Raw genomic sequence first — 26,482 nt, 5'->3', positions numbered from 1 at the left:
TGGTTCTGTGAGAAGGTGTTTTGTGTGGCCTAACATGGGGAGGGTGGCACTTGTAGTTGCTGTCCTGAAAATAAGCTGGCATGAACTGCAGCAGCAAGGCTGACCTTCTTGTCACTGGCTTATTGGAAAAGGACTTTGTCAAGTTCGCTGAGTCCTCAGCTGTACTACTAATAGAACTGAAAGTGTAAGAGGAGTTACCTTTTCAATACCGTTTGTTATAGTTTCTCTCCCACTTAGACAATGAATGTGGACTGGTGAATTTCAGTATTTCTTTTAACCTGTTCTTTGTTTTGATACTGTAATCCAGCAGTGTTTGGGATCACAGTTTCCAGACTAGAAGGCTGTTAGGCTTTTCCTTTGTACCAGGCTCTCCTTCTCACCCCCGTCCCCCTCTGTCTCGGTGATAAGCATCTTTTGAGTCACAAACTCGAGAAGTCAACAAGAGAAATAGATTTTAATATATTAATAGTTCATAATTAAGAATCAGTTTTTTTCAAAAAGGAAGTATTCCTCTTTTTTATTATTTTTTTTTTGTTTATTGAAAAGATGCATTTAGCCTGGAGCAGAGGAGACTCAGGGGAGACCTCATCACTCTCTACAACTCCCTGAAAGGAGGTTGTAGCCAGGTGGGTTTCGGTCTCTTCTCCCAGGCAACCAGCAGCAGGACAAGAGGGCACGGTCTTAAGCTGTGCCAGGGAAGGTTTAGGTTGAACATTAGGAAAAAATTTTTTACAGAGAGAGTAACCAGACATTGGAATGGGCTACCCAGGGAGGTGGTGGATTCACCGTCCTGGAGGTTTTTAAGGTGAGACTGGATGTGGCACTTAGTGCCGTGGTCTAGTAACCACAGCGGTGTTGGATCAAGGGTTGGACTTGATGATCTCGGAGGTCTTTTCCAATGTGGTTGATTCTATGATTCTATGAAAATATCGAGTATATCCATAAATGCAACAGCAGGTGGCAGAATAACTTCACTAGAAGTTGGTTTCTTGGCATGCTTGACTTTTTTTCAATGAACTTAGAGAGAAAAACAGATGCCTCTATGTGAGATGTGACCAATTGGTATTCTAGATAGTTGTCTTAACAGAGAATGTAACAGGCAATTCCCAGACATATGCTACAAGGTTTTCTGCAGTTTTTAATCTGATTGTTTGCCTTTTGTTTCTGTAGAATAGTTAAATGTTTATTAAGAAGGTTTCTGAAGAGATTGTAAGTGGTGCCTTGCTGTTGCAGAACAGGCTGCGTGTTAGTCACCAGCTGAAGTGTAGCAAATGCTATTTTCAGAGGAAGTGTATCTATGTAAATATTGCATACACATAATCCTTTCCTTTTAGAGAAAAGCATTTATCTAAACATATTGCCATGAAGTGTATTGTTCTGATGAGCAGTTTTGCTGTCATCTTTGAAGAAATAAGCTCCCTGGGAAATTACTAGTAAATCTTGATTAGCGTTCTTCAACAATTAAAGCCTAAAGACTGTGTGAAAGATGTATCTTGTGGATTGGAGAATGGGGAGGGTGCAGCTGTGAATTGCATTTAATGTCTCATGGCCTGTTTAGCAGCTCCTTGGCTTTCTCATCTGCATCTCCCTGGAAAAAAGTTATAGCGTTCAAAATTACAAACACCTCCAGACAATACCATTTAAAATAAATAGGATAAATAGACAGCCTATTAGGTAACAGCTTCCTTCACTTCTCGCAAATAATATGATGGTTTGAGGTATACATTGGGTTATAGCCAGTTTTTCAGTCATGGCTGGCTGATCTAAAATGTTGAGAACTACCAGGACCAGAAATAAGGATGTAATGAAATGGTATTTTCCCACGTTGTAGCAATGGAAAAGAGCCTAACGTAAGGGCAATTACGATTTTTGTTCTCCTTTGAAGGTCTGAAATCATAGTAGTGGTGGGATATTATTCTCTTAGTTTTGGTGCTGACATGACCTCTGTGTTAGGGCAGACTCTTTTATCCTGTAACTCTGCAAATATTCTATGTGCACAGTAACTGGCTGCTGAAAGGACCCATCCCAATCTCCCTCCATCCAGACAGGGGAACTGCATCAGTTCTTTTGGTCCTGTTCAATTTATGACCACAGAAACATTTTCCTGCACAGAATGGGCAGCAGTTCAGGGATGGAAATGAGATACAGGAGAGGGCAGGATCGTTTCTTCTCATTTCGGTATCATCTTACACCATTTAAAACATACGTGAACATATGTAAAACTACAGTCTCATATAGTGATTGTTCTGTGTAGAAAAGATAGTAGAAGTCACAAAGATTGGAGTTGTGGGGGTTTTTCCCATAATGGATACCTATAAAGATGTCCCCAAGGCAACACGGGAGCAGTAGTTGTGCCAATAGTGTGTTTCCGTATTTTTGAACGTGTCTAATATGGTTTTATTAAAAATTAATTCCTATTCAGATACCACTTGATATTATCTCCAGTTGCTGAAAATGGCAAAACTCAAAGGTTAATACAGATATCTCAAACTTACATAAATGATCTTTATTTTACAGTGCAAGTATTTAAATGTAAGATGTTCATATGTAATAATACACTCTACAAATTGACATTCTGAAGGAGTAGGAAAACAGTTAACTCCCAGATACCTGAGGTCTGATATCTTGGCCCAAATGACATCACATTGCACATTTGGTGAGTTTGTGGAGTTCTAGCAAGGCCTGAGAAGAAGGGAGTTGCAGATGGGTATTTTATGCCAACACATATGAGGGAATTTTATTTTTTTTGTGAAAAAAGTAACGAGACAGAGCATAAGCATACAGATGGGCAAAAATATGGTGCCTGTATGGAACTTGGGCATATTTGTGTGAGTTGTGATGCAGCCATTTTACAGTGGAATTTCAAGGAGTTCATCCACTTGAATGTGAGTTTTGACACAAATCTTAGGTGTGTTTCAGGCAACCCTGTTGATGCATTTCTCTGTAACTTGCCACTTTAGTGTCTTTTTTGATGTCCTTGCTCTTGGTGGTACCTTATCTCTGTTATTTGAAAATAGCTGTGGGATCAGGATAAGTATTTGTGTAAGATTCTTCACTGAGAACTTATTTAACAGAATCATATTCCTTCTGTAAGTGATTCTTATCCCCTTTCTCTTTTTTCTTGCCAGCAGATTCTTTGTTTACTTGTTTTAGATGTGCTTCAGGAATTTGTTTGGGTTTATGTCTTCATTTATTTGCTTTTTCAATTCTGCATAGCTCCCTACCTTTCATTCTTACATATCAACTGCTATACTTTATCTTCCTCTCAATCAGCTGTATTAGTCTGAATGTTCATTTTCTAAAGTCTACTTGTGTGTTAAAAGTAATGTTTACATCTTTCACCCTATTCATTATTAGGGCTGTCTGTGTTTTCTGAGATGTAGTGCTGTAAAAACTGCAGGTTTTTAAAATTACTTTTGAGCTGAAGTGCTTTTAACTTCATCTCTCATTCTGAATATAGGATCACTAGGCTAGCTTTTGAATTTTTCAATCTGGGGTCACTAGTGTCAGATTGCTACACACTTGTGATGTTTCCTGGTAATGCCAAGTATCTCTAAAATGCTCAACGCTGACCATTGATTACAGTTTGTAAATGAAGCAATTAAAAGCAATAATCTTAATAGACATAATTACCTTTATTTTTGGTAGTGGTATTGGTGTCATTGTCTTTCTCCTGATGTATGGAGGAGAAATACAGCTCTACATATAACCTCATTATATTCTCATGGCTTGGGTTTGTATTCATGAGGACTCAACAATAAGGTATGTTCACTGCTATTCTTTCATCGTAATATTACTGTGATCTACCTGAAACATAGTTCCGTCTCTGTGGCCAGATACTGATTTTTGTTCCATAACTTTTTTTTTTGCATACATAGTTTGCCTAAATCCTGTTCTGTTGCTGCATCCTCTAGTTTAACACCATTTCCTTTAAGCTCTTAATATTGGTCTAGTGAATCTATGTTTATTTTTTAAACGTGCATATTTAAAATATTTCCTTGCTTGAAACTTACTTGAAAGCACTTTGTGATCTCTGTCCATCTTCCAGTTCTATTATTATGCTTTTTTCCCCTTGAAATACTAATTTTTATTACTGTGTGCAATTCCATAGTGCAGTAGCCCAGCTAGTTGCAACTTACACTTGCAAGAACATGCAACCTCTGCCTCAAACTGCATTTTGTCTTTGAATAGCTCTTCTGCATTCCAATATTAAATAGAATGCTATGAATACTGCCAAATTTTTTTCCATTACCGTCTGATTGAATTCTTTGGTATCAAAGAATCAGGAAAGCACTTAAACATATTTTAATTAGTGTTTTAAGTATATACTTAAAATTGAGTACATGCTTAACTGCTGCCTGAGTAGGAATACGTGTTCAGATTGTTCTTTGGTTTTGTCTCTCCTCTTTCTGATGTTTTGATCTCTACAAATTTGTGAATGCTCTACTATTAACTGTTTCTGGGCCTGACATTTTATACCATCTCCAATGAACTGAGAAGAAATTTTAGAAAAGTTTGTTAGACACTTTCCTTACTGCCTTCTGTTGCTTTCAGTGAACATCATAATCTCCTCTTTCAAAACGGAAGACTGTCTTGATGGTTCTGAAGGGAGATAGCCTTTTTCTGGTTTACAGTGAAGTGCAAATGTTTTACTGACTTACCAGTTTTGATCAAACCTAGGTTAAAAGAATACTTCTGGTCCTGGTTGTGTGTTCTGAAGTGTTTTGTCTTTGTTTCAATAATGTTTCTGAAAGTAGATGCAGTCAAAAGAATGATTGATGGGAAACAAAGTTCATAAGGGCCAAAATGACAGTGGCAGCAGGTATGCGTGCAAAATGGTGATGTTCAGCTGGGAGAAGGAGAAGAAGACAAAAACATCCATGACTATTTCCTGATCAATGATTTTCCTGGCTGTGTTTAACTTAAAGTTGGTTTGATCGAAAACTACAGAAATTTTTGTGAAAATTAGGATAACTTTCTAGTTTTGCATATCACCTTGTTCCAGTATCTCCAGTGACCAGTCTGAGGCAAGTGAAATGCAGCTGGGAGTGGAGATGTGCAAAATTTCTGCGGAGTTGTAATTTATCTGGCTTTTCCCCAATATGTCCTCTTTTTCTGACTAGAAACCTCTTAACTCCAAGGAAAATTGAAAAGTTGGGACATGCATTATGTCTTGGCTGCCTAACTTCAAAATAGACACTGTGTATGCCAGACTTTATAGTGCATGCCTAATGTCCTAGACATGTCAGATTTGCTTTTATATACTACATAGCATATATTAATACTTTTTGCCTATTAAAGATGATTTGTAGGTCCAGACCTCTGGTAGTATTGCGTACTCTCTGTTCAGCTCCACATCCACTGTTTTTCTTGGGCTGCTGAAAGTGTTGAGATAGACCTGTGCTACCGTAATTTCAAGGTGTCTATAAGGTACTTCCATAGTATTAATACTCTTTTGTTACCCATTTGGGTTATATGAATTGTCTCTCAATGTTCCTTCAGTTGCAATAATAATGAAAAAAAAAAGGTGAAGCAGAATCTGCTCTATCTTTGTGAAACACTGATGTAGACTATAACTGTATATGTCATAGAATCATAGAATATGCCTAGTTGGAAGAGACCCACAGGCATCATCGAGTCCAACCCTTAGCCCTGCCCAGGACCATCCCCAAGAGTCACACCATGTACCCAAGTCAAACGCTTCTTGAACTCTGTCAGGCTAACCCTACTTGTTTTCTTGCCAGTCTGCAGCTTTTTAAAAGCTGTCTGACACTGAGAATTGTCACATGGCCTCTAACAGAGAATTATTTCAGAAATTACTCAGCTACAAAAATTCCCTATAAGCTATCATTATCTTTGAGTGGTGGATAAACCAAATAAGAAAAGTGTAGAAGTAGTTTTTTAGTCAGATCCATAATTCCTTCTGTCATGTGAAAACTACTAGAAAAGTTCATTTTGAAGATTTAAATAAGAGTATACTGTGTTCTGCCTGGTCTTTTTGGTAAATGAATGTGTTCTTCTCCAGAAGTACTTTCCTTCCTGCACAGCCACATAGTCCAAATATGATGCTGTTAAACAACAGTCTGAACAATTTAGGTCAGTCTGGCTCTGAACTCTTTGCTCTGAAAATTCTCTTTCTTTGAATTTTAAAGCCATCAGCTAAAATGCCTTCCTTAAGCATACTTTTCACATTCTAACAGACTGTTGTGTAGTTTCCTATTTTCTTTCTAGAAAAGAGAAGGTAATGGCAAACCTGGGCTTTGTGCTTTATAAAATTCAGGTGTGATAGATCAGTGAGCATTTATAAAAACCCACAGTTATTGTTCCCTGTAACCATTCTTCAGTTCTTCAGATTTGCTGCCTTTTTATTGCTATTTATAAAGACCTGTTAGATATTAATGCCCTTTAATGCTGGCAAAGTCTCCCAGACTCTTCTCTTAATTTTCTGGTTTGTGAAATGCATGGAATAATTCCTGTCTTATGTTTTTGGAGATTCAGGATCTGACTGTAATGCTTGAGAGCCTCTTTTGAAAAATGTCATTCAAGGGCACTTTTTCGTTGTGTTTGTTTTTTTGTTTGTTTTGAGAAGTGCTGTCATATATATGTTTGTTTGTTGTGTGCCTCATATATATATGATCTGAATAACTGCTTGTATGAATATATGTATTACATTTAATTATTACCATCCTGCATTACTCAAGCATATTACAGTTTTAATAGTGTTGAGTGCTTATTCAGTCTGAAGGTAGTTTTTATCTCAATTCATATTTTCTCCATTTTTTTGTGCAACCAGTTTTAGATGCAAGCAAAGAAAACAGCTGTCCAGGAAGGCAGCGTGGCAGGTTTAGCAAAACACTTCCAATAGCAGACAGACATAACTCTGCTGTGTTCTTCTGCCTATGTTTGAATGCTGTGTCCCTGGTTTGAGGGGGAAGATGGAAGGAATAGTTGTACTAGCATGGAGCTGAGAGGCATTGCCCTTCTCCAACCTACACTGTCACACTGCAGGGCAGGGGTTTTTGAGTTCTGGCTTGACCTGGGGCAGAGGAGTTGGGAAGGGAGTGGAGTGATCATGCCCAGACAAGCCTTCTGACATGATGAGATCTGGGCCAAAGAGCACTGAGCCTGTACATACTGCTTGTACATGTGTATGTCATAAAAGTATGGTCGTAGGCTTTAAAAATTAAACTGTGTCATGGCCAAACTTTTTGGTAAACTGGATTTGTAGTGCAAACATCATCATTAGTTAACTTTTTTCCTACTTTGCATTACAAGTTCTCAAGATTTCCCTATGAATCTCACAGTAGTGGCAATCTGAGGTGTTTCATGCACTCTTGTTACTGTAGTTATTTCAATGTTATAGTAGTTTAAGAAAAAACCTTAATCTCCAAGATTGGAGAGAATCTGCTTATGACACAAAGCAGAATGCAAATAAGAATATAGTCTTATATAATGCATTTTTAATCCTTTTATATCCTCAAAGTGCTACAAGTTATAAGGACAAAGAAGAATTTTTCAAGGGAAAATGACCTTGCTTATTTGCCTAAAACATCCTTCTAGTTTTCTGGGGCCCAAAAAATAATGCTGTGCACTGGCAAGGTGGAGTTGGCAATTATCTGTGTCTAGATTATCTTTTTATCACCTATATCCAATGCTATCCCCACAGAACTTCAGAAATATAATTCACAAAAGCTTGTAGTTTAGTACTATCTGTGGCACTTGGGCTACTGTGACCCAGGGGCAGGAGCTGCATTCAATGATCCTTGTGGGTCCCTTCCAACTCGGTATATTCTGTGATTCTGTGATTTAGGCATTGCTGAGTAGACAGGACTGAAACATAAAGGTCATATCCAGCCTTTTCTCAAATTGAGAGGCATTTAGATGTGTTGGGTTGAAGTGGGTCTGCATTTGTTCTTGAGGCTGGCCCTTGGTGTTTGTAATCAGGATAGAAACTATGACAGAATGAAGGGTAAGTCCTTCTATTGACGGTCTTTGCAGATGCAGTTCTCAGTCTGTAGTGCCAAGAGGCATGGATGGCTTCTTGCTCAGTGAAAATGGCTCTTCTATTTACGACCTCATTCCTTGAAGTGTAGTGAAACTTGAAGCACGCACTTTGCCTCCAAAGCAGCAGTTTCCAGGGCTCTCTGCCCCGCCATACTCTAGATGTGCCAGTTTGTTCCTCCCATTTATATTTGCTGTCGGTATTCCAGGCAGTGTGCATTCCTGCAGGAAGTGTTGTATTCATTTTCCGTAAATCGTGCCTTCTCTGTACTTATTTGTGCTTTTTCTCCTTTCTCTCTGAAACTCCAGTGTAGACTCAGCTCTGGGTGAAGCTATTGCAGGCCACAGTTTCCTCAGCAACAACTCTTTCTTGGCTGTTGTGATGGAGTTCGGACTCAAATCTAGGCAATCACTGATATTTTCTTCAGCCTGTTAAAAAGGTCAGCTTTTACGTCTGAGATGGAGTTTGTTATTTCAGCACTGACCTGCTCTTTTTGTGTGTGTGTGTCTTACCCTGTGCTTTTGCAGAGAGGAACAGAATATTTTTTCATGCTGCTTATACCAATATATCCAGCTCCTTATTAAGCCTTGTATTTTACAAGTAGTGCAAAGTCTGCACTTGTCGATCTATCGGCACCCTGAAGAATAGCTGTTATTTGCCTTTTACTGGCACAGGAATGATCTGAGTTATCCAGTTCAGAAAATAACTTAGTACAGGCCTAATTTGAAGCTATGCTGCATTGTTGTTATTTTGTGTCTTTGCTCCTCTGGAACTATTCAGGACTCCCTTCTCTATAAAATAGCTCTTTAAAACACCCCCAGTAAGCTCAAGAGAGACCAAAAGTTGTTTCCAAGAACAGAGTTCCCAGCTAACATTTAAATAATAAGCTGGCATGTATTTACTCTTTTCTGTCTATTTTGGATACAGTGGTAATTAATACTTTACAGAATGTTGTACAACATACCAACAGTTGAGCTACAAGTAGTTTTTTCAGATTTACCATTCCCAAACTTGCAGTGCAACCCAGTGATGCTTTCAGTCCCAACTCAGGCAAAGGGGGAGGATTTAAAAAAACACATTGACACCTCCCCCAAAAAATGCCAAAACAAAAGAAAAAGGCCCATGGGTTTCCTGGAGGGAAGTTTTAAGAGTTTTGTTGCCAGACGTGCAAGCCCATACATTGAATGTACAGCGGTCAATTATTACTGTCAAATTGTATCTAGACATTGCCCAGCTATACCACTGGAAGACTCTAAGAACACAGGATAGTTTTAATAACACTTCATGCGATGATTTCAAAGTATTAGGAAAGCAAAATACCAAATACCACAATACTCTCGTGAGGTAGGCATTATGCCTGCTTTGGAAATAGGGCACAAAGAATTTATTATATCAGTAAGAAGTTATAGCTACTTAGCCTCAGAACCAGGATTAGAAAACATGCGACTGGACTTCTGCTCCCTCCCGTTCTCTCTTGAGAATTAATTGAGGTGAAGATTTAATAAGAAAAAAAAAGTCTGAACTGGTTGTTTCTCTGGAAAGGTATTTATGGACCAAAGGATGAAGGTGGAAAGAGATAAGTCCATGATCATGTTTTAGTTTGGTGTAACTCCTTTAAGGTCAATAAAACCAGACTTGCATTAAATCTTATGCAGTCTAAAATAAAAACTGAGTAATATTAATAAAATTTAAAATAAGAACAAACCTTGTCAGGCTAGTTTCTACACTGAAGTTGTTATCTAATGTTCTGAAGGACAAGATAAGTCTAAGAGGCAGCTGGAGTATAATCCATCCATTATGTGATGTTCCTTGCACGCATGGAATTTTAAAGCTTGGTAACAGCAGATAGGGGTTATTTTAAAAAGAAAAGTAACATTTTTGAGGAGCAATTTTTTGTAAAACAAGCCATAGTCAGTTATCCTATGTGGTAGTTTGGCCTAGGCCTTCCTTGGTGACCAGTTTGTAACCAAGGAAGTGCCCAGATTTACCCGGTATTCCCTACGATTTTTACGTAAGCCGGGGTATAAGAAGAAGGGAGGAAAGGCCTTCACTCTCTTTCCTTCCGGCGGCTTTGGAGGTGCGGGTTCCGTGCTGTTGAGTCTGCTGGGTTGGAGAGCGAGGCCTGGTAAGGCCTTGTCAACCTTGGGAGGCGGAGGCTGCCGGCAGTCATTCCACCGTGACTGTCCATTGTCCCAAGGAGAGTAGTAAGATATTCTTTGCTAATTCTTTCAGTTGATAGACCTTGGGCTACTGATCGGGACATATATATATATATATAATTTTGGTTTTTGTTCTTCCCTTCCCCTTTCCCTTTTTCCCTGTGAAATTGTATATATATTTCAACTGTACATAACTGTAATATAAGTGTAAATATATTTGTATATATTGCTTTGTCTCTCTCTCTCGTTTTCGGTTCTTTTGTTTTTTTTTCCCCTCTTCTCCCTTGGTTTGGGGTGGGGGGACTTCTTGTGGTAAGGTTTGGAGACTTGGCAGGGAGCCAGCTCCAAACCATATCACCTAATTAGACCCAAGGAGTAGCCAATGGCAAAATAATTTTATTGAATTGATAGCTCTATCAAAAAATGGAAGTACCAACAATAAAGAACAGTAATGCTGGTAGACCCAGTGTCATTTCTAGTGGAACCAGTGGAGCTGTTCTCAGTGATCACCAGCTTCCCAAACAAATTGATAATAAAATTTTAAAAATAAGAGGAACACCTTTGTGTTTGAATTTGTTTGCTTTTGACAAAATTTCACTGTTAACAGTCTCATAGTTTGATTTGTGTATCCCAGTTAGTATTGGGAAAAGGTTTGCCAAAACAACTTTGCAGGATTGATCCTACTTGACACAGAGATGAGACAACATATTTCTACAGTGCTGCCTTGTGCACGCATTTAAGCAGTGATATCGAGGACAGGATTTTTATCCCAAGAGATGAGAAATTAGCTTGAGTATAGTTTCATGGGCCCATGATTTTGTTTGGACAATCTCAAATATTATTTTTCTTTGGCAAAGCCAAAGGAGGGGCAGGCGTCATGCTGTGGTCTCAGAACAAAAATGATTCCTTGCATTTTTCTGAGTTCATTTTCCATCCTGAGTCCTAAATTTCAAAGAGGTTTCTAATGATTCATACTTCCAAGGAAAATACACTCCAATTTAAGCAAGTTGGGTTGGTAAATGGAAATTTGTCATTTTAAAATGTGACATAAATGCCGATTTTATTGGGGAAATACAGACTAACTACATTTCCTAGTGAAAGGATTTAGAAAAAAATAGGATACGGAGGCTGAGACAATGCCACTGAAATTCCAGAATGTCTTAAGCCACAATTTATTTTTTTTTTCTCCCCCAAATATTGAATAGAAGAAACTTGGATGATTTTTTTCCCCTCTCCTCTGGGTGATAACAGATCTGATATGTTTGGAAAGCAATCATACACACACGTTTAGGCATGGTTTTTTTCTATCTCATGGACTATTTATTTGTGAGTCACAGACTTTTTATTTTAATGTGCTTTTGAGGAAGAAGCACTTAGGATAATCTTACTACTGTGTAACAAGGCTTCCTAAAATGCTATAGCAGTCTTCAAAGAGTGCTAATAAAATTTTGTAAGACAGTCCACCATTGTGCCTTTTGTATAGGTTGCATTTATTTATTTATTTATTTATTTATTTATTTATTTAGGAAAATTTGCTTGAGAATAACTTAGTTTAGAAAAATGTATTGAAAATTATAAGTGGAGGAATGTTAAAGGTTGAAGCTCTTAATCGGCTAACTTTGCAGGTTTAGGAGACTGACAAAATATACCCAAGCAATCTTCCTTTGCATAAAAATATTGCACTGCATTAGAGGTATGTTGATATATTACAAAGCTCGAAGGTTAAGTGGTAAAATGTCAACTTTCAGTCCAATCAGACTAAAAGATGTTGACTGTGAAAGCAATCAAACAAACAGTACAGCAATAAACCACTACCCAGCGTTCAGACTGGATTGCTCAAACTGTACCTGGTTTATTTTGTCTGTTTGTTGCATTTTAAGGAAAGCTGAAGCTATCAATGGTTATGAAATATTATAAATATTTCTGGTAGAGAAAGATAACTGGCTAAATTGCAGGTTAGGCTAAAAAGGCGCAAATGCAATTCAGTGTATGAAAATGTCTAGAATGAAATGTTAGTATATATCTGCAGCTTGTCATATGTATAATTCACAGCTGTTCATTCTCATTGTTCTTTCCTACCTTTCTGAGCCCTGGGTCACAAGGAAGGGAAACTGAATGCAACTTGAGAGGCTGTTTGTTTCAGCATCTGGGTGTTTTGTTTTCTGGATGACTTCTCCTTTTTTATGACCACAGCAGCTATAGGGGATCATAACTGAATTTTGTTAATAAGAATACTCTGAAATCACCAGTACAGCATTCACTAAATCAACCATAACCCCACTAGATAATGCTGTCAGTGCCGAGTTTGTTTTGTAAAAATTATTGGTATATTGGTTGTCAGGCTTCTGTGCATTATCAGTTATTACCCTAATACTCCACAGACCTGTCAGAGAGGTTTGGGCAAATAGGGGAATGAAGTTATATATCCAAATTCCCTGTTACCCTGTAGGTAGGACCTACTGACTGTTACAGACACTGAAATAAAGCTACATGATTATCTAAGCATAGCCATTATAGGTAAGTCTAAAAATTCCATCTGTGTCTGAGCTACCATAATACATCAAGAAAACTCTTTAACAGGCATGGTGTAAAGCATTCTGTGTTCTCTAACTTAACCGTAGGCTATAAAAGATTTGCTCCACTTCTGTAGTGGAGCTGATAAAGTATGTTGTGTATAAAACAACATAAGCCAAACGATGGCGTTAGCAGTTACCTCCTTGTAAAGATTAAATGAATAGACAAAAAGAACAAATATTCTAGCACATCCTAAAACTGCTTTCTTCTGCTTCCACAAGGCACCAAGGAGCAGTCTAAACTAACGCTGTCCTCACTCTAAAAATGTTGGCGTAGGGTCATGATGTGGAATAAGGTAGAGCTAGGAAAAGTGTTTTAAAAACTGTTGAGCAAAGTTGTAGATTACAGTAGCACATTGAGCTGTTTTCAGTTTGTATCCGAGACTCAGGGAGTCTCCTGTGACCCACTGGTTTGAAGGCTTGAAGGAATTAATTGGAAGGAATCTGAGGAATTAATGGAATTAATGACATAAAGTTGTGCCTTATATGCCATATTTCTCTAGACCTGCATGTGTATATTACTATAAATGGTCTTTCTAATGGGCTTGTCAAAACATCAAAATCAAATAAAAATGCTGGTACACTTACTATCAACTTGAAATGGGCCATGAGACCTAGGCCTTCATTAGGAATATTTCATTAGTTTAGTAGTGAATAATAGATACTTCTCCAATTACTTTATATTCCTATTGAGTTGTTCCTATTGACTTGTTGTTGCACTCCAGATTAAGCTATAAATTGCCCAGAGCGGTTACATTTTTATTTAAGACTTTTTAAAAGCCTTTTGGTTCGTTATAACCAAAATAGAGTCTGGAGAAAGAGTCACGCACTGTTCTCTAAGAGAAATTCTTTTTAATTTAGCAAAAAAAATAAGATATTTTGGCAAAAGATTTTTACAGGAGTAAAATACAACCGAGAAAAAGCATTTCACTGAAACATTCAGCACCAAGACCCATTCCATAGGAAACACCCACTAAAACAATCCATATACCAGCTTTAGTAAAACACAGTTCATTGGTTTTAAGTTACCCACAAGAGAAGGAAAAGAGTAAAAGAAGAAAACAGATTAAAAGGAATAAAGAAAGAGAGAAGGAGAGAGAGAAAGGAGAGGAGAATAGTTATCGACAAGATTCGATGATTCACATGATGCTGGTTGGAGAGGGAGTAGAGAGAGAAGAGAGACCACATGGAGTCTCGTGTATTTACAGAATTCGGTTTTCCCTCCCAGGCAGGATATCTGGTCAGTGCCTTCCAGGCCTGAGTGAGTTGTGCTGTAGCCAGTCACAGGCTGCAGGGCTGTGGTCTGCGGGCTGCCAGGCAGGTCTGCCTTGACTGACAGCCTGGCTGCAGGACCTTCAGCTCTGCCTGTGCTCTGCGTGGGCTGCAGGCCTTGCCTTCAGCTCTGCCCTGTGCCCTCAGCACAGACCTGATGTGCAGGCCTTACCATGGACCTGCAGGTCTAGGCCCAGACCTTCCCCACATGCACACACACACAGTGAGTTGGTTCCAACCCATATCAATAATTCAGTGAGATTTGGATCCAGGATCTCACACTTGTTAGGAAAAAACTAAATATAGACAGGTGTAGAAAAACTAAAATATAATGACCCCCAAATATATAAAGAATTATGAATATATAATTTGCTGGATAGATATTAGATGGTCCTGAGGTATCCTAGAGTGGTTAGGTGAGTATAAGCCCTTCCAACTCTGTTCTTGCAGTCAGGATTTAGGAATGGTTGTAAAGGTTTGTGGTACCTTTAGTCAATTTGCTTAGTGTTTGAGCATCTGTCTCTACAATAGGGGTAACAATACATTTATTCCCTCAGAAGGCAGTGAGATTTAATGCCACAGAATTTGTGTAGGTCTAGGTAAATTTGAAGTGCTGGATGAAACGGAGTAGATGCATGGCAGAAGGTCTGAACCCAGCGAGTGAAAGAGCCTTCATTCTGTTTTCTGATCTAATGAAAGCTGACTAGTGCCAATAAATTGAACTAGGTTTTTCATTGAGAAAAAAGTTAGCATAAATTCTGACTTCCTTGAAGTCTTATGGAACAGTAGGAGACATACTCGTCTCTCCTCTCAGCCTGGAGCATGCCGGAGCAGAACTGAAGTTGTGTACTACTTTGCTGGTGTTCCAGCCAACCCAGTTTCTTCAAACCCAAACAAATTAAACCAACCAAAAGCCCTGTTGCAGTGACCAGCATGCAATCCAAGAGTGAACTGTGAATTAATAATTTTATTTTATTTATTCTATTACAAGACAATTTGACATTCATCAGAAAACTCCCTTTTAAGCGGTAGTATTTGCTGCTTTGAGAGAGCAGCAGGTTTTGGCTGTAAAAGTTGCCTGTGAATTACAGCGATTTCCTGTCAGGTACTTTGTGTTGCCTCAGCCAGTATCAGACCAGTCTCCTGTGGTACATTGCTAGCTACACACAGGAGTAAGCTCATTTCAGAAAGCCATCATTAAGCAGAGGCTAGAGGGGAGGGTGGAGGAGAGGGAAGGTTCTGCTGGAAAATAACGTGGAGCTTTGGGCAACTGGCAGGATATGAAGGCGGGCAGCAATCCCTCTGTGTGGGGATGCCTTACACATGTCTCTGTAAACAGGTCTGTACAGGCTGCTGGATGTGAAGGCCTTCCAGGCACACAAACCTTTCACACTGAGCAGCACAGCACAAGGGTGCTCTGTGGCACGGATTTTGAAGGTTACATTTGTGTTGGCTGCATTCCTTGTTCAGAGAGTAGTAAGGGCTGAAGACCTCAGGCTGTCATGGGGTGGTAGCTATTTCAACTTGAAGACGTGTAGCTGCCTGAAAACAGCATGCTTTTGTTTTGCTTTGTTTCTTTTTTTCTTCTGGTGGAAGTTTTAATTCATTGTGATGCTTTTTAAGCAGTTGGCGGGGATGTGAATAGAGACTTCTCCAGAAGACTTATGGAATAGAATTGCATAACTTTGTACTTTTCCTGTGCAAAGCAGAATAAATTCAATATAAATACAGCTGATAGTCTCTGAAAGATACCTTAATTTCTTTTGAGTCTCCACGAAATCTGATAACTATAAAATGAGCTCTGCTGCTATGAATTGCTTCACTGATGGAGGAAAGAGGAGAAGCTTGGGCAGAGATATCATGGCAAAACAGAAGCTCTAGTAAGGTTGCAGCCAGCCAGCAATGTGTGCTGAACAACAGATCCCTAATCTTTTAAAAGGTGCTTGTGAGCCTTCCAGAGAATTGTGCTTTCTTATTTCTGTGCTGTTAGACTGTTTATTGCCTTTTTTTTCCTGGATGTGATGAAAATAAGTACATCTGAAAATAGGTGCAGCTGAAATTCCTCTGAGGCAAGGCCAGCACTTGTTGCTACATTGCATGTAGGATTAGAAAGTGTTTCTCGATAGGTTTCCAGTGACTTATGTGTATATATCTTTATTTAGGAAATTATGCCAAATTCTGGTAACATGGGTTGAAATGTGAATTGTAACAGCTCTCAATCAGGCTAGCTGCTATGTTGTATCTGAAAATAGCCATCTACTTCCCTCTAACCTGTGTATCACCATTACCAGCGTATGTCTCTGTCATATTATAAGCAAGACAACTGTAATGGGTACTTTGTCTTTCAATTGATTTAGATTAGCAACAGTTGTTAAATGTGGGCACTTGCCTATTTCTTATGCCTGCAGTGAAGACACTTCATGCTTTCTTTGTTAGCTACAACCAAAATAGTTCACATTTTCTAAGAATGAAGATATGTGTATATATTTAATCTCCTATCATTGTAACAGTTGTGATATAAATTGTTTGATTTGGTCCTGGGGCCCAGACAGAGCTGTCTCAATTGTGCAGAGGCTTTTCACAGTAAAAGCTGCTCTCCTGCAAGGTGAGCCCCTCACAGTGCTGTAGTAGCTGTCTTCAAGCACTGCAGTAGCTGTGGGCACTTTGAAATTCTCTCTTTAAAACTCTTATTTTGTTTAGGAGCTCTTGGTATTGCATTCAGACTTTTCCTTTTTCTGTTTCTAACTCCCTAATTTCACCAAAAATGCTCAGTTTTAAGCAAGTTTTCTTGTGCATATTAGGTACAAATTCTGCTGAGGTCTTGGAAAACTTTTAACAGCTTTTGTGGCTACTGATGCTGAAGAAAATCTCCCTGAAGAAACAGAAGTTGAAGAAAAAGACAATTCAGTGGGTAGCTTAGATGAAGATCACAAATACCCTAATACTATAACAGATGGTGATAGTTTAGTGTTCTTCCTTGAGCAGACTGTTGCCAGTCTTGAGGAGCTGTAGCAGGTTTTCAAGGAGAAGGCTGTGGTTCTCTCAGCTGTTTGAAGTATGCTGTTTCACCCCAGTTTTCTCACTGTTCCTTTTTTCTGTTTCCAGGATTGCTGGAAACAGCCCATCTGGCTTTGTGGTACTGCTTGGTGTACTATCCTTTAGCTAATGCCTCCACAGTAGTCACTATTGTTTCAACCCATTACTTGAATGCCTCATTAAAAGCTCTGTGCTTCAGGGAAAGGGAGAGATGCCTTCTCAAGGATCAGAACTAAGATTGTCTAGAGATCAATAAAACTTGCTTTCCTTCTCCTCCAACATGTAGAGTCAGCATCCCAGCCACACTGTCACTTTTACTTGGTGCTCTCTAGTGACGTTGCTTGAGTACAGTGAAAACCACAAAATACATGGACCGATAAGGGTGGAGTAATTTGGGATTATTGCAAGTGTCCTTGTGCTTGCTCTCCCAGCTCAACAGGAAGCCTTTAATAAGAATTTTCCTAAATAGTGTTGCATGCAAAATGGGGAATTCTGCTCCATTCTTTTAACAAAGAGCCATTTCATGAAACAGTGTGGTTTTTTGCCTCTTGGTAAATTCCAGAAGACTTTTTACCTTTGCTGGTTACTGATTGATAGTTCTGTGCTGAGCTCCCTTTAATTTTGCAATAAACTAACAAGGAGACTAAGACCACAAGTTTACAAAAAATGGCTTATTTACTCAACTGGGTTTACAAGGATGACAAAGTCAGATTTAGTAGCTTCAGTGTGGTCTAGGAAGGGCAGGAGGAGTACTTGAAAAATTGTACTGTATAAATAACCAAACAAAAAATAGTTTGCTTATTCTTCTGTGTAAAGTTCTTAGGCCAACAATCTCCCAGGACCTGCAGGAACTTTCTCCATATGAAGGAACTTGGCTATTCCCAATAAATGGGAGTGTTAGAAGTTTAGGCACATTAAATTAGTATTTTTACTTTTCTAATGTGCTTCCAGAAAACTGGCATCTGCTGAAATCACATCAGTGGAAGGTGACTCTGTTTTTACAACAACATACAAAGAAGAGGTAGAGGGGTGGCTCCAACAAATTATTCTTTGAGGAACTAAGGAACACTCCCAAGTCAAGTGCCTTTGTCCTTATGGGGCAGTTCAGCTTGCCAGAAATTAACTGGGAGCATCACACAGCTGGTACAACCTGGGCCAGAAGATTCCTAAGAAACCTGGATGACAGCTTTATGGAACAGATCTTAGGGGAACCGACTCGGAAAGATGCCCTCCTTGATCTGCTGCTTGTCGTAAGAGTGGATCTCGTGAGCAAAGTGGACATTGGTGGCTGTCTTCGCCACAGCAATCACGAAGTCATTGAGTTTAACATCTCTGTTGGCAGGAGGAAAAGTGCCAGCAAATCCTCAACTCTGGTCATGAGGAGAGCAGACTTCAGGCTGCTCAGGGAATTAGTAAGTAAGGTCCCCTGGGAAAATATTTTTGCAGGTGCTGGGGTCCATCAGTGCTGGTCACTTTTCAAACATCACCTCCTAAGTGCACAGGAGCAGACAGTTCCCAAATGTTGGAAGTCAAGCAGGTGAGGCAGAAGGCCAGCTTGGCTGAGCAGGGATCTTCTCTTGGAAATAAGGCAAAAAAGGAAGATGTATGCCCAGTGGAAGCAAGGTCAAGTGATGTGGGAAGAATACAGAGATTCTACTTGCTGCTGTAGGGAGAAAATTCATGTGGCCAAAGCTCAGCTGGAGTTGAAGCCGGCCAGAAATGTGGGGGACAATAAAAAGAGTTTTTTCAAACATATTAATGGCAATAGGCAGTATAGAAATATCATCAGCCCGTTACAGGGTGAGGATGGTCACCTCACAAACAGGGACAGAGACAAGGCAGAGGTGTTTAATGCTTTCTTTGCCTCTGTCTTCAACATGGATGATGGACCAAGGGGGTCTCTCTGCCCTGAGGTGAAGGACCATGACTGCAAGAATGATCAACTCCCAGTTGATCTTGAAATTGTGCAGGATCTGCTGTTCAAGCTGGATCCCTGCTAATCTATGGGGCCTGATGGGATTCAACCCAGAATCCTCAAAGAGCTGCTGATGTCATCTCAAAACCTCTCTCAATGATTTTTGAGCTGTCTTGGGAATCCCAAGAGGTCCCAGCTGACAGGGAGCTGGTGAATGTTGTCCCAATTTTAAAGAAGGGCAAGAAGGAGAACCCTGGAAACTACAGGCCTGTCAGTCTCACTTCAGTGTCTGGTAAAGTTATGGAGAAGATTATTCTGGGAGGTATTGAAAAACACCTGAAAGACAACGCAGTGATTGGTCACAGCCAGCACGGCTTCATGAGGGGGTAATCCTGCTTATCAAACCTGATTTCATTCTATGACAAGGTAACCCACCTAGTTGATCAAGGGAAGCCAGGTGATGTAATCTTTTTGAATTTCAGTAAAGCTCTCGATACAGTCTCTCACAGGATCCTTCTGGATAACCTGTTCAGCCCACAGCTGGATAAACTCATCATGTGGTGGGTGAGCAATGGGCTCATGGGTCAAGCACAGAGGCTAACAGTGAATGGAGTGATATCAGACTGGTGACCTGTCACTAGTGGGGTTCCACAGGGCGCTATCTTAGGCCCTGTACTTTTCAACATCTTCATAAATGACAGAGAACTGGAGTGGATACTAAGCAAGTTTTCAGATGACACTAAACTGCGAGGAGCTGCTGACTCCCTTGAAGGCAGGAAGGCCCTGCAGAGACCTCAACAGATTAAAGGACTGGGCAAACACCAACCATATGAAGTTCAACAAGGGAAGGTACCGGATTGTGCACCTGGGATGGGTCAACTCTGGATGTATGTACAAAACTGGAAAACAGAGCCACAGAAAGGGACCTGGTGGTCCTGGTCAATGGGAAGTTGAATATGAATCAGCAGTGCCCTGGCAGCCAGGAGGGCCAACCGTATCCTGGGGGGCATCAGGCAAAGCATCGCCAGCCAGTCGATGGAGGGGATTGTCCCGCTCTGCTCTTCACTGGGACAGCCTCACCTTGAATATTGTGTGCAGTTTTGGGCACCACAATGTAAGAAAGATATTAAACTGTTAGAGAGTGTCCAAAGGAGGGCAACAAAGATGGTGAAGGGCCTTGAGGGGAAGCTGTATGAGGAGTGGTTGAGGTCACTTGGTCTGTTCAACCTGGAGAAGAGGAGACTGAGGGGAGACCTCATTGCAGGTACTGATCTCTTCTCTGTGGTGACCAGTGACAGGACCTGAGGGAATGTCCTGAAGTTGTGTCAGGGGAGGTTTAGGTTGGATATTAGAAAGAGGTTCTTCACCCAGAGGGTGGTTGGGTGGTGGAACAGGCTCCCCAGGGAGGTGTCACAGCACCAAGGCTGACAAAATGCAAGAAGCATTTGGACATCATTGGTCCTGTGCAGGGCTAAGGGTTGGACTTGATGATCCTTGTGGGTCCCTTCCAACTCTATTAACAGCATTGTTGACTTCTGGATTAATCATAGAAGAAGCAATGACCTGTCTAAAACATGAATTCTGTTTTCCTTGAGAACTTCTTTTTTTCATCTTTTTCCAGGTATCAGTACCTATAAAAAGTGGCAAAGTGATCAGAAGAGTAGGTTGTAGGATTTTATAACATATCTAAAATTAGGAACTTGAAAATGTGTTCCCACTGTCTCTTTGTGTTTATCTCCAAATTTTCTAACTAAGAAGGATTCTTCTTTTTCTCATAACATTTCTAATGGTAAGACAAGGTTATTTTACAATCTAAGTTTGCTATGCTGAAGTAAAGATTTGAAAAGATTGGGAAATTGTGTAGTTCATCATTTGTGTAGTATTTTTAGTAGTAGACTTTTTCTCAGAAAGGGTTTTGAAATCTGAATCTGAGTGAATTTATAAAGTGTTTGTAATTCTGTCAGAATTGGAAGGCTGAGGACTGTAAATTTTCACTTGTTAAATAGCTAGCTTGACCAATGGCAAATGAATAGGCTCAAAGGTTAAAGGCAATGGTTCACTGAACTCCATAGCAGACTGCATGAGGCGTGTTTCCAGTGTTACTGAGCTGTTTAGCTGACCTTTTCATCTTTTTTTCCCTCTTTTAGCAGGGGAGTGTTTTACATTCATGCACAGTCATTGACTGGAGAGGCCCTACACACTTCATTCATCACGAAGTAGAAACAGAAAGCAATAGCACAACTTCCTTACCTGTTGCACATGTCAGGACACAGTTGTATGTGTGGAGAGGTGTGCTGTTTTTTGTGACTCTTAGTGGTAATGAAAACATTTTGTTCCATTAGTTCATGATGGAAATAGGAGCTCCTCTTAAAATAGTATGTATTTTTAAAATACAATGCATTTTAAAATATTATGTATTTCAATATTATAACATCAAAATACCATGTAGCAATATTTTCACTGTTGAGTGTTCTGCTGGAAGATAATAAACACGTGACTGGCTTTCAGTCTCTTAAGAGGAAGCTGTTCTTGGCTGGTAATGATGTCCAGTATCTGTCAAAAGGAACCACAACAGAGGCAACTTTTCCTCACCTACTTAGCCTCAGGACTTGGCAGGTCTCTTGTACTAAACAGGTTAAATCTGATCTGTATCTGACAGATCTACGATGAAAAGTTGAGGAAGTACTATTGCTAGTTCAGTGCAAGGCAGTCTCTAGTAAGTCTGCCTGGAGTTGCAGCTCCAGCATGTTTCCAACTGCTGTTTAGCAGTGAGAGGTGGTTTCTTTCAAGTGTGGCATCTATCAGACCAAAGGGGGATACTCTAGCCTTCTTTTTGGTCGTTTTTAAGATATGGCATCATTAACATCAAAACTAGCATTATAGTCTGTGGACGCATGTATGAAGCAATGTGTGAGACTCAGCAGATGCTGTCCATGCACAAATGTGATTACTCATCAGAAAGTCACACAGCTGTTTCACACCAGATCTCCTTTGTCTGCCTGTGTTTTCTCTCCAAATCACACACAAGTTTAACCATTCCCTCAGACACTTGTTTGCAACTCTCTGAACACATCAAACCATTTCAAAGGATAGCAGAACAGAGTGTAAGCGTATCTTTCAGGTTAGTGAAGGAGACTTTGGGGAAAAATTATTATTTTCTTTTGATGTGCCACTGGAATCATGTGATACCAATATTCAGGACTTCGATTTGAATGCCTGTAGGACTGGGGACTGTTGAAAATGTAGGGTCCTGTTTAAATGGCACTTTTCACTGCCAAAGTGTTTGTGACCAAAGTTTTACTCGTGGAAAAATAAAAATGGCACTTTCCGGTAAGGGCATGTGGTTGAAATTTTGACGATAGATGTACGTATTCAGAGGAGTTTGCTAAATCTGACTGGAACAAAGGACCAGCATATTTTCTTTTGTTAGTGACCTGCGGCTTGTTTGATCTAGTGAGAGTTTAGAGCAATCTGGATACTCTCAGAGTGAGGTTCAAACTGTGTTATGGTAGGTACACAAAGATATAGAGATGTCTGTCTGTCTGTCTGTCTGTCTGTCTACCTATCTATCTATCTATCTATCTATCTATCTATCTATCTGATAATAGGTGTAACTATACCTGATAGAAGAATTTTGCAGTAAGCAAGGCTGCAGAGGTGTGACAGGGAATTTGATGCCAAATTTAGTGCTTAGCTAACAGCCTCTTGGCTTGTACTTATGGGAGAACTGAATCTCTATGTTGATTCTGCAGGCTTGCAGTAATGAAGAATAATTTGCAGTTAATTCCAAGAGAAGCATTCTGTACATGCATATGGCTTCATCTCAGAGGAAGTGTACTTATTCAAGATAGTATTTAAACATGTATTTAAGCAAAAGTTTAACTATTGGTGAAGTTATGGAGCTAAGAATATGCTTAATTCCCATCCTTAAAGCAAGTCAGAGTGGAACATTTACTTCAGTAGGACTCTGCATTTTTAAACTGATTTTTAAACAGCACAGCAAGGCATCTAGGATATTAGTATTGAATAGTTATTGAAGGATACATCAAAAATTGAAATCTAAATTCAGAGGCATAGCTTGAGTTAAACATAAAGGGGAAGAAGATTTTCAGTCCTACAGGTAACAATGCTGTGGAGTTCCCAGTTAAAGAAGAAGGCAAAAATCTGAAAGATTAAGAAAAAAAGCAGTTGAAATATTTTTGTTGTTCATTTTTCTTTTGATTCTTTTTTTAAGCCTTTAGTTTCCTTTGAAAGAAAGCAATATGAAATATGGTATGCTTAGGTATTTTTTTTCTATTAAAAATGTTCCTTAAGCTTCGTAATGTTTCTTTAAAATGTGGTGCATAAATAATAAAATACATGATGACACAGTACAGAGATTATCTTGGCAAAGCCTGGCGTGACTGAATCACTTACAGAGCTTGACACTTGTGAATAATGTGATCATTGCAAAAGTGTGCCAATGAAAGCTTCATAACTCACCAGTACGTGTGTACAAGTTTGTTAGTGTGTTCTGTTTCAGCACATTTTCTAGTATTGGATACTATGGATAACTGAGGCTGTGGCTTTTTTGACATGGTGAATACAAAGTGAAAATAGTTTCAAGAAGGAAGGGTCTCACAACCTATTCCTTATCCCTGCTGACTCTTGGATGCCTGCTCCTTTTCTTTGCCTTGATCCAGTTTTGGTGCTCAACTTATCACAAGGACAAACTAGCTCAATAAAATGAAAGATAAGTACCGCGGCAAGAATAAAGGAAAACATGACTTTTTTCTTCTTTGTTATTAAATTGAATCATCTTACTGTGGAACCTGATGAACAGGACAGCCGTCAGTGGGTGCAAGAAGTTATGTGTACCAGGCCGTTTGCTGTCTGCTTTTGGGTGCTTACAGGTGCATGCAGCAGCTCTGGGGGAAACAGCAGAGGGATATAATGTGTTTCTCGTGTGTTTGCTGTTGGCAGTATTGCAAAGTGTACCTTAAGAACCTTAGCCAAGGTGTATGACCAAACAAGGCTGTTACTTACTATGTTTGTGTTCACTGCAGTCATCATAAATGCCCAGTCCCAAAAGGTGCACCCTGGGGTTAAGCTGGGCAGGGTGATCATGGCCAGCTGAAGTTTGTCCAGAGCTTGTAGTCAATAGCAGAAGAGCATGAGGAGCATCACTATGGAGTTCTAAAGGTCTTGAACTCCTGTTGAGTAGATGAAGATTTGACTTACCCACTTCTCAATTTAGTCCTCTTGATACAGTGCATAAAGCTCTGAGGCACCATTATACTGTTTGCAAGCACAGATATGGGTGGGCTGATGTGAGCAGGGAGGTGGAGTTGTTGTCTTGGTAAAGGTCTCACACTCCATCACATTGTTGGCAGCTCGTGTCATGCTGCCTGAAGAAGACACAATATCCCGCAGTACCACCATTCCAGTTAGAACTCTCTGATCTCACACAGCTTATGTGGGATCTTGAAGTAGAAAAAGAAAATGGGGTGTGTGTCATATCATAATGCTGCAAGTGTTAGAAAGCAGGAGGAAGCCATGATCAGAGGGAGGGAGGAACAGTGGAGGGAAGAGCAGAGAAATTCCTCTTCCTTTTAGCAATGGTAAGATATTTATTCCAGTAGCATCCACAGAGTAGCATGTAGGATTCCTTTCTCCCTTCTTCCTGTGTCAAATATAGCTGAAGACGGGCCATTAATTTCAAAGAGAGTTTGTTTGGAGCGGAGTCTGTTCTCAGTGCAAGTAAAAGGATAATTTTTCTTAAAAAAAAAAAAGAAAGTAATTTACTGTTATTGTGGATAGTGCAGCTGCTTAAAGATCCAAAGCATTATGAGATAATTGTGGTTTCCTATGCTCTTCCCTCTGGTGTTTGCAGTGTTTGCCTTAATGCTTTCTGTTACTAGAAAACAGTACATGTTTAAGAGCGCAAGAAACTGTTTATCCCTTGCAAGCCTGTCAATTGCACGTGTGCTACACTGAGTGGCTCAGCTGGTGCCTACCCTCCACCGTCAGGCATGGGTAACCCATTGAACCCCATTCGTGATGGGGATCGGGGTTTGCAATTCTTCCCCGTGAACGAGGAATTCCCAGTAAGTGCGGGTCATAAGCTCACGTTGATTAAGTCCCTGGTTGGTCGCTTCTTCCAGGCAGCTATCAGTAAAACAGGAGGGCATGGTCTTAAGCTGTGCCAGGGGAGGTTTAGGTTGGATATTAGGAAGAAATTCTTTACAGAGAGGGTAATCAGGCATTGGAATGGGCTGCCCAGGGAAGTGGTGGATTCTCCGTCTCTGGAGGTTTTTAAGATGAGACTGGATGTGGCACTTAGTGCCATGGTCTAGTAACCATGGTGGTGTTGGATCAAGGGTTGGACCTGATGATCTCAGAGGTCCCTTCCAACCTGGCTGATTCTATGATTGCTCGTGCTTTCAGAGGAGAGCACTGTGTGGTTACTACAGTCTGTTGTTTATCAGAATCTTGTGATCCTGAAAAACACTCAAAAATCCTCTTGTGTAGAGATAACCCAGTAACATTTAGTAGTTTTGCACTTCAGATCGATGGGGGTGGATCCCTACAGCACCTCTCTCCATGGCATTTTGTTTCAGCCAAAGGAAGGAAATGTGTAAATTGTCTGGAAATTACTAGGGAAATAGAATTCCTATTTGCCTATGAAGAAAATGGTGTTTTTTTGTAAGGAACATCAAATTGTTCATGGAAGATGAACAAACGATGAATGAAGCTCTTCAGAACAGTAGTTTCATTTTAGCTGGCTATATTTATCAACATCCTGTTGTTTAGTGTTTCATCTTTTTAACAATATCTCTTTTCCTCCACTTCTTGCAAATATCTCTTTCAGTTTCTGCAGATAGTTCAAAATGTTCTGAGTGTTGAAATTGCCTGGATGCTATGCCTGGAGGATTCCAGTCCTGGGCTTTTTTCTGCCTTCCAGTAGCTATAAAAATTCATTTCCCTTTACCCTTTCCTTCTCTCTTTGCAGGTTATCTTGACGAATCAGATTACCACATCGCTGAGCAATGGCCCTGCAATCCAGGCAGACCTGGTGTCTCCAGCTGATGATTTGTCCCTGTCTGAAGGTAAGAGATCCCTTTATCAGAACTGAAACTCTACACTGACACAAATCCACACTGTAATTTGCAGTCTTCTGTTGATATACAGGGGTCTGAGAGAGTCGAGTTAGCAAGTCTCACCTAAAAGAGTCTGGAAACAAAATTATTTTTCAGTTTCTCTGAAAATCCATTTATAAATAAAAACCAAGTATGTGGACTAACTAGAAGGATCTGACACTTTCTAGAGGCTAAGAATGAATTTTTGAGCCATGTCAGTTCCTCAGTGTTGTACTGTCTTGCACATGCATTTGGAGTATTATTTTCTCAGTCTTCTGAACCTGCTGCAGGAGTAGATACACAGGCTAGGCTGCAAATTTCACCTTATCTAATGATTATCAGTGATTCCAAAGAGAACCAACTGGTCACAAAAGAAGGAAAGCAAATACTTGGTTCTGTCTCTTGAA

The 26,482-nt window shown here is 39.8% G+C and overlaps 1 protein-coding gene across 12 annotated transcripts in view; it reads left to right on the top strand.

Moving 5' to 3' along the window:
- RAD51B (RAD51 paralog B) overlaps positions 1–26,482 on the top strand; it is a 439,031-nt gene that overhangs the window by 147,142 nt on the left and 265,407 nt on the right. For all 12 annotated transcript variants that reach the window (XR_003538278.1, XR_003538276.1, XM_027708196.1 and 9 more), the window contains exon 8: positions 25,949–26,045. Coding sequence is in view for 10 of the 12 variants with exons in the window: in XM_027708196.1 (XP_027563997.1) it covers positions 25,949–26,045 (97 nt within the window). In the remaining 2 variants the exon portion in view is untranslated. The remainder of the gene's footprint in view (positions 1–25,948; positions 26,046–26,482) is intronic.

The sequence above is a fragment of the Neopelma chrysocephalum genome, unplaced genomic scaffold (assembly GCF_003984885.1).
Source record: "Neopelma chrysocephalum unplaced genomic scaffold, ASM398488v2 Primary Assembly neopelma1_24, whole genome shotgun sequence".
NCBI lineage: Eukaryota > Metazoa > Chordata > Aves > Passeriformes > Pipridae > Neopelma > Neopelma chrysocephalum.
The sequence above is the reverse complement of the archived record's forward strand: the minus strand, read 5'-3'. Positions and strand labels throughout refer to the sequence as shown.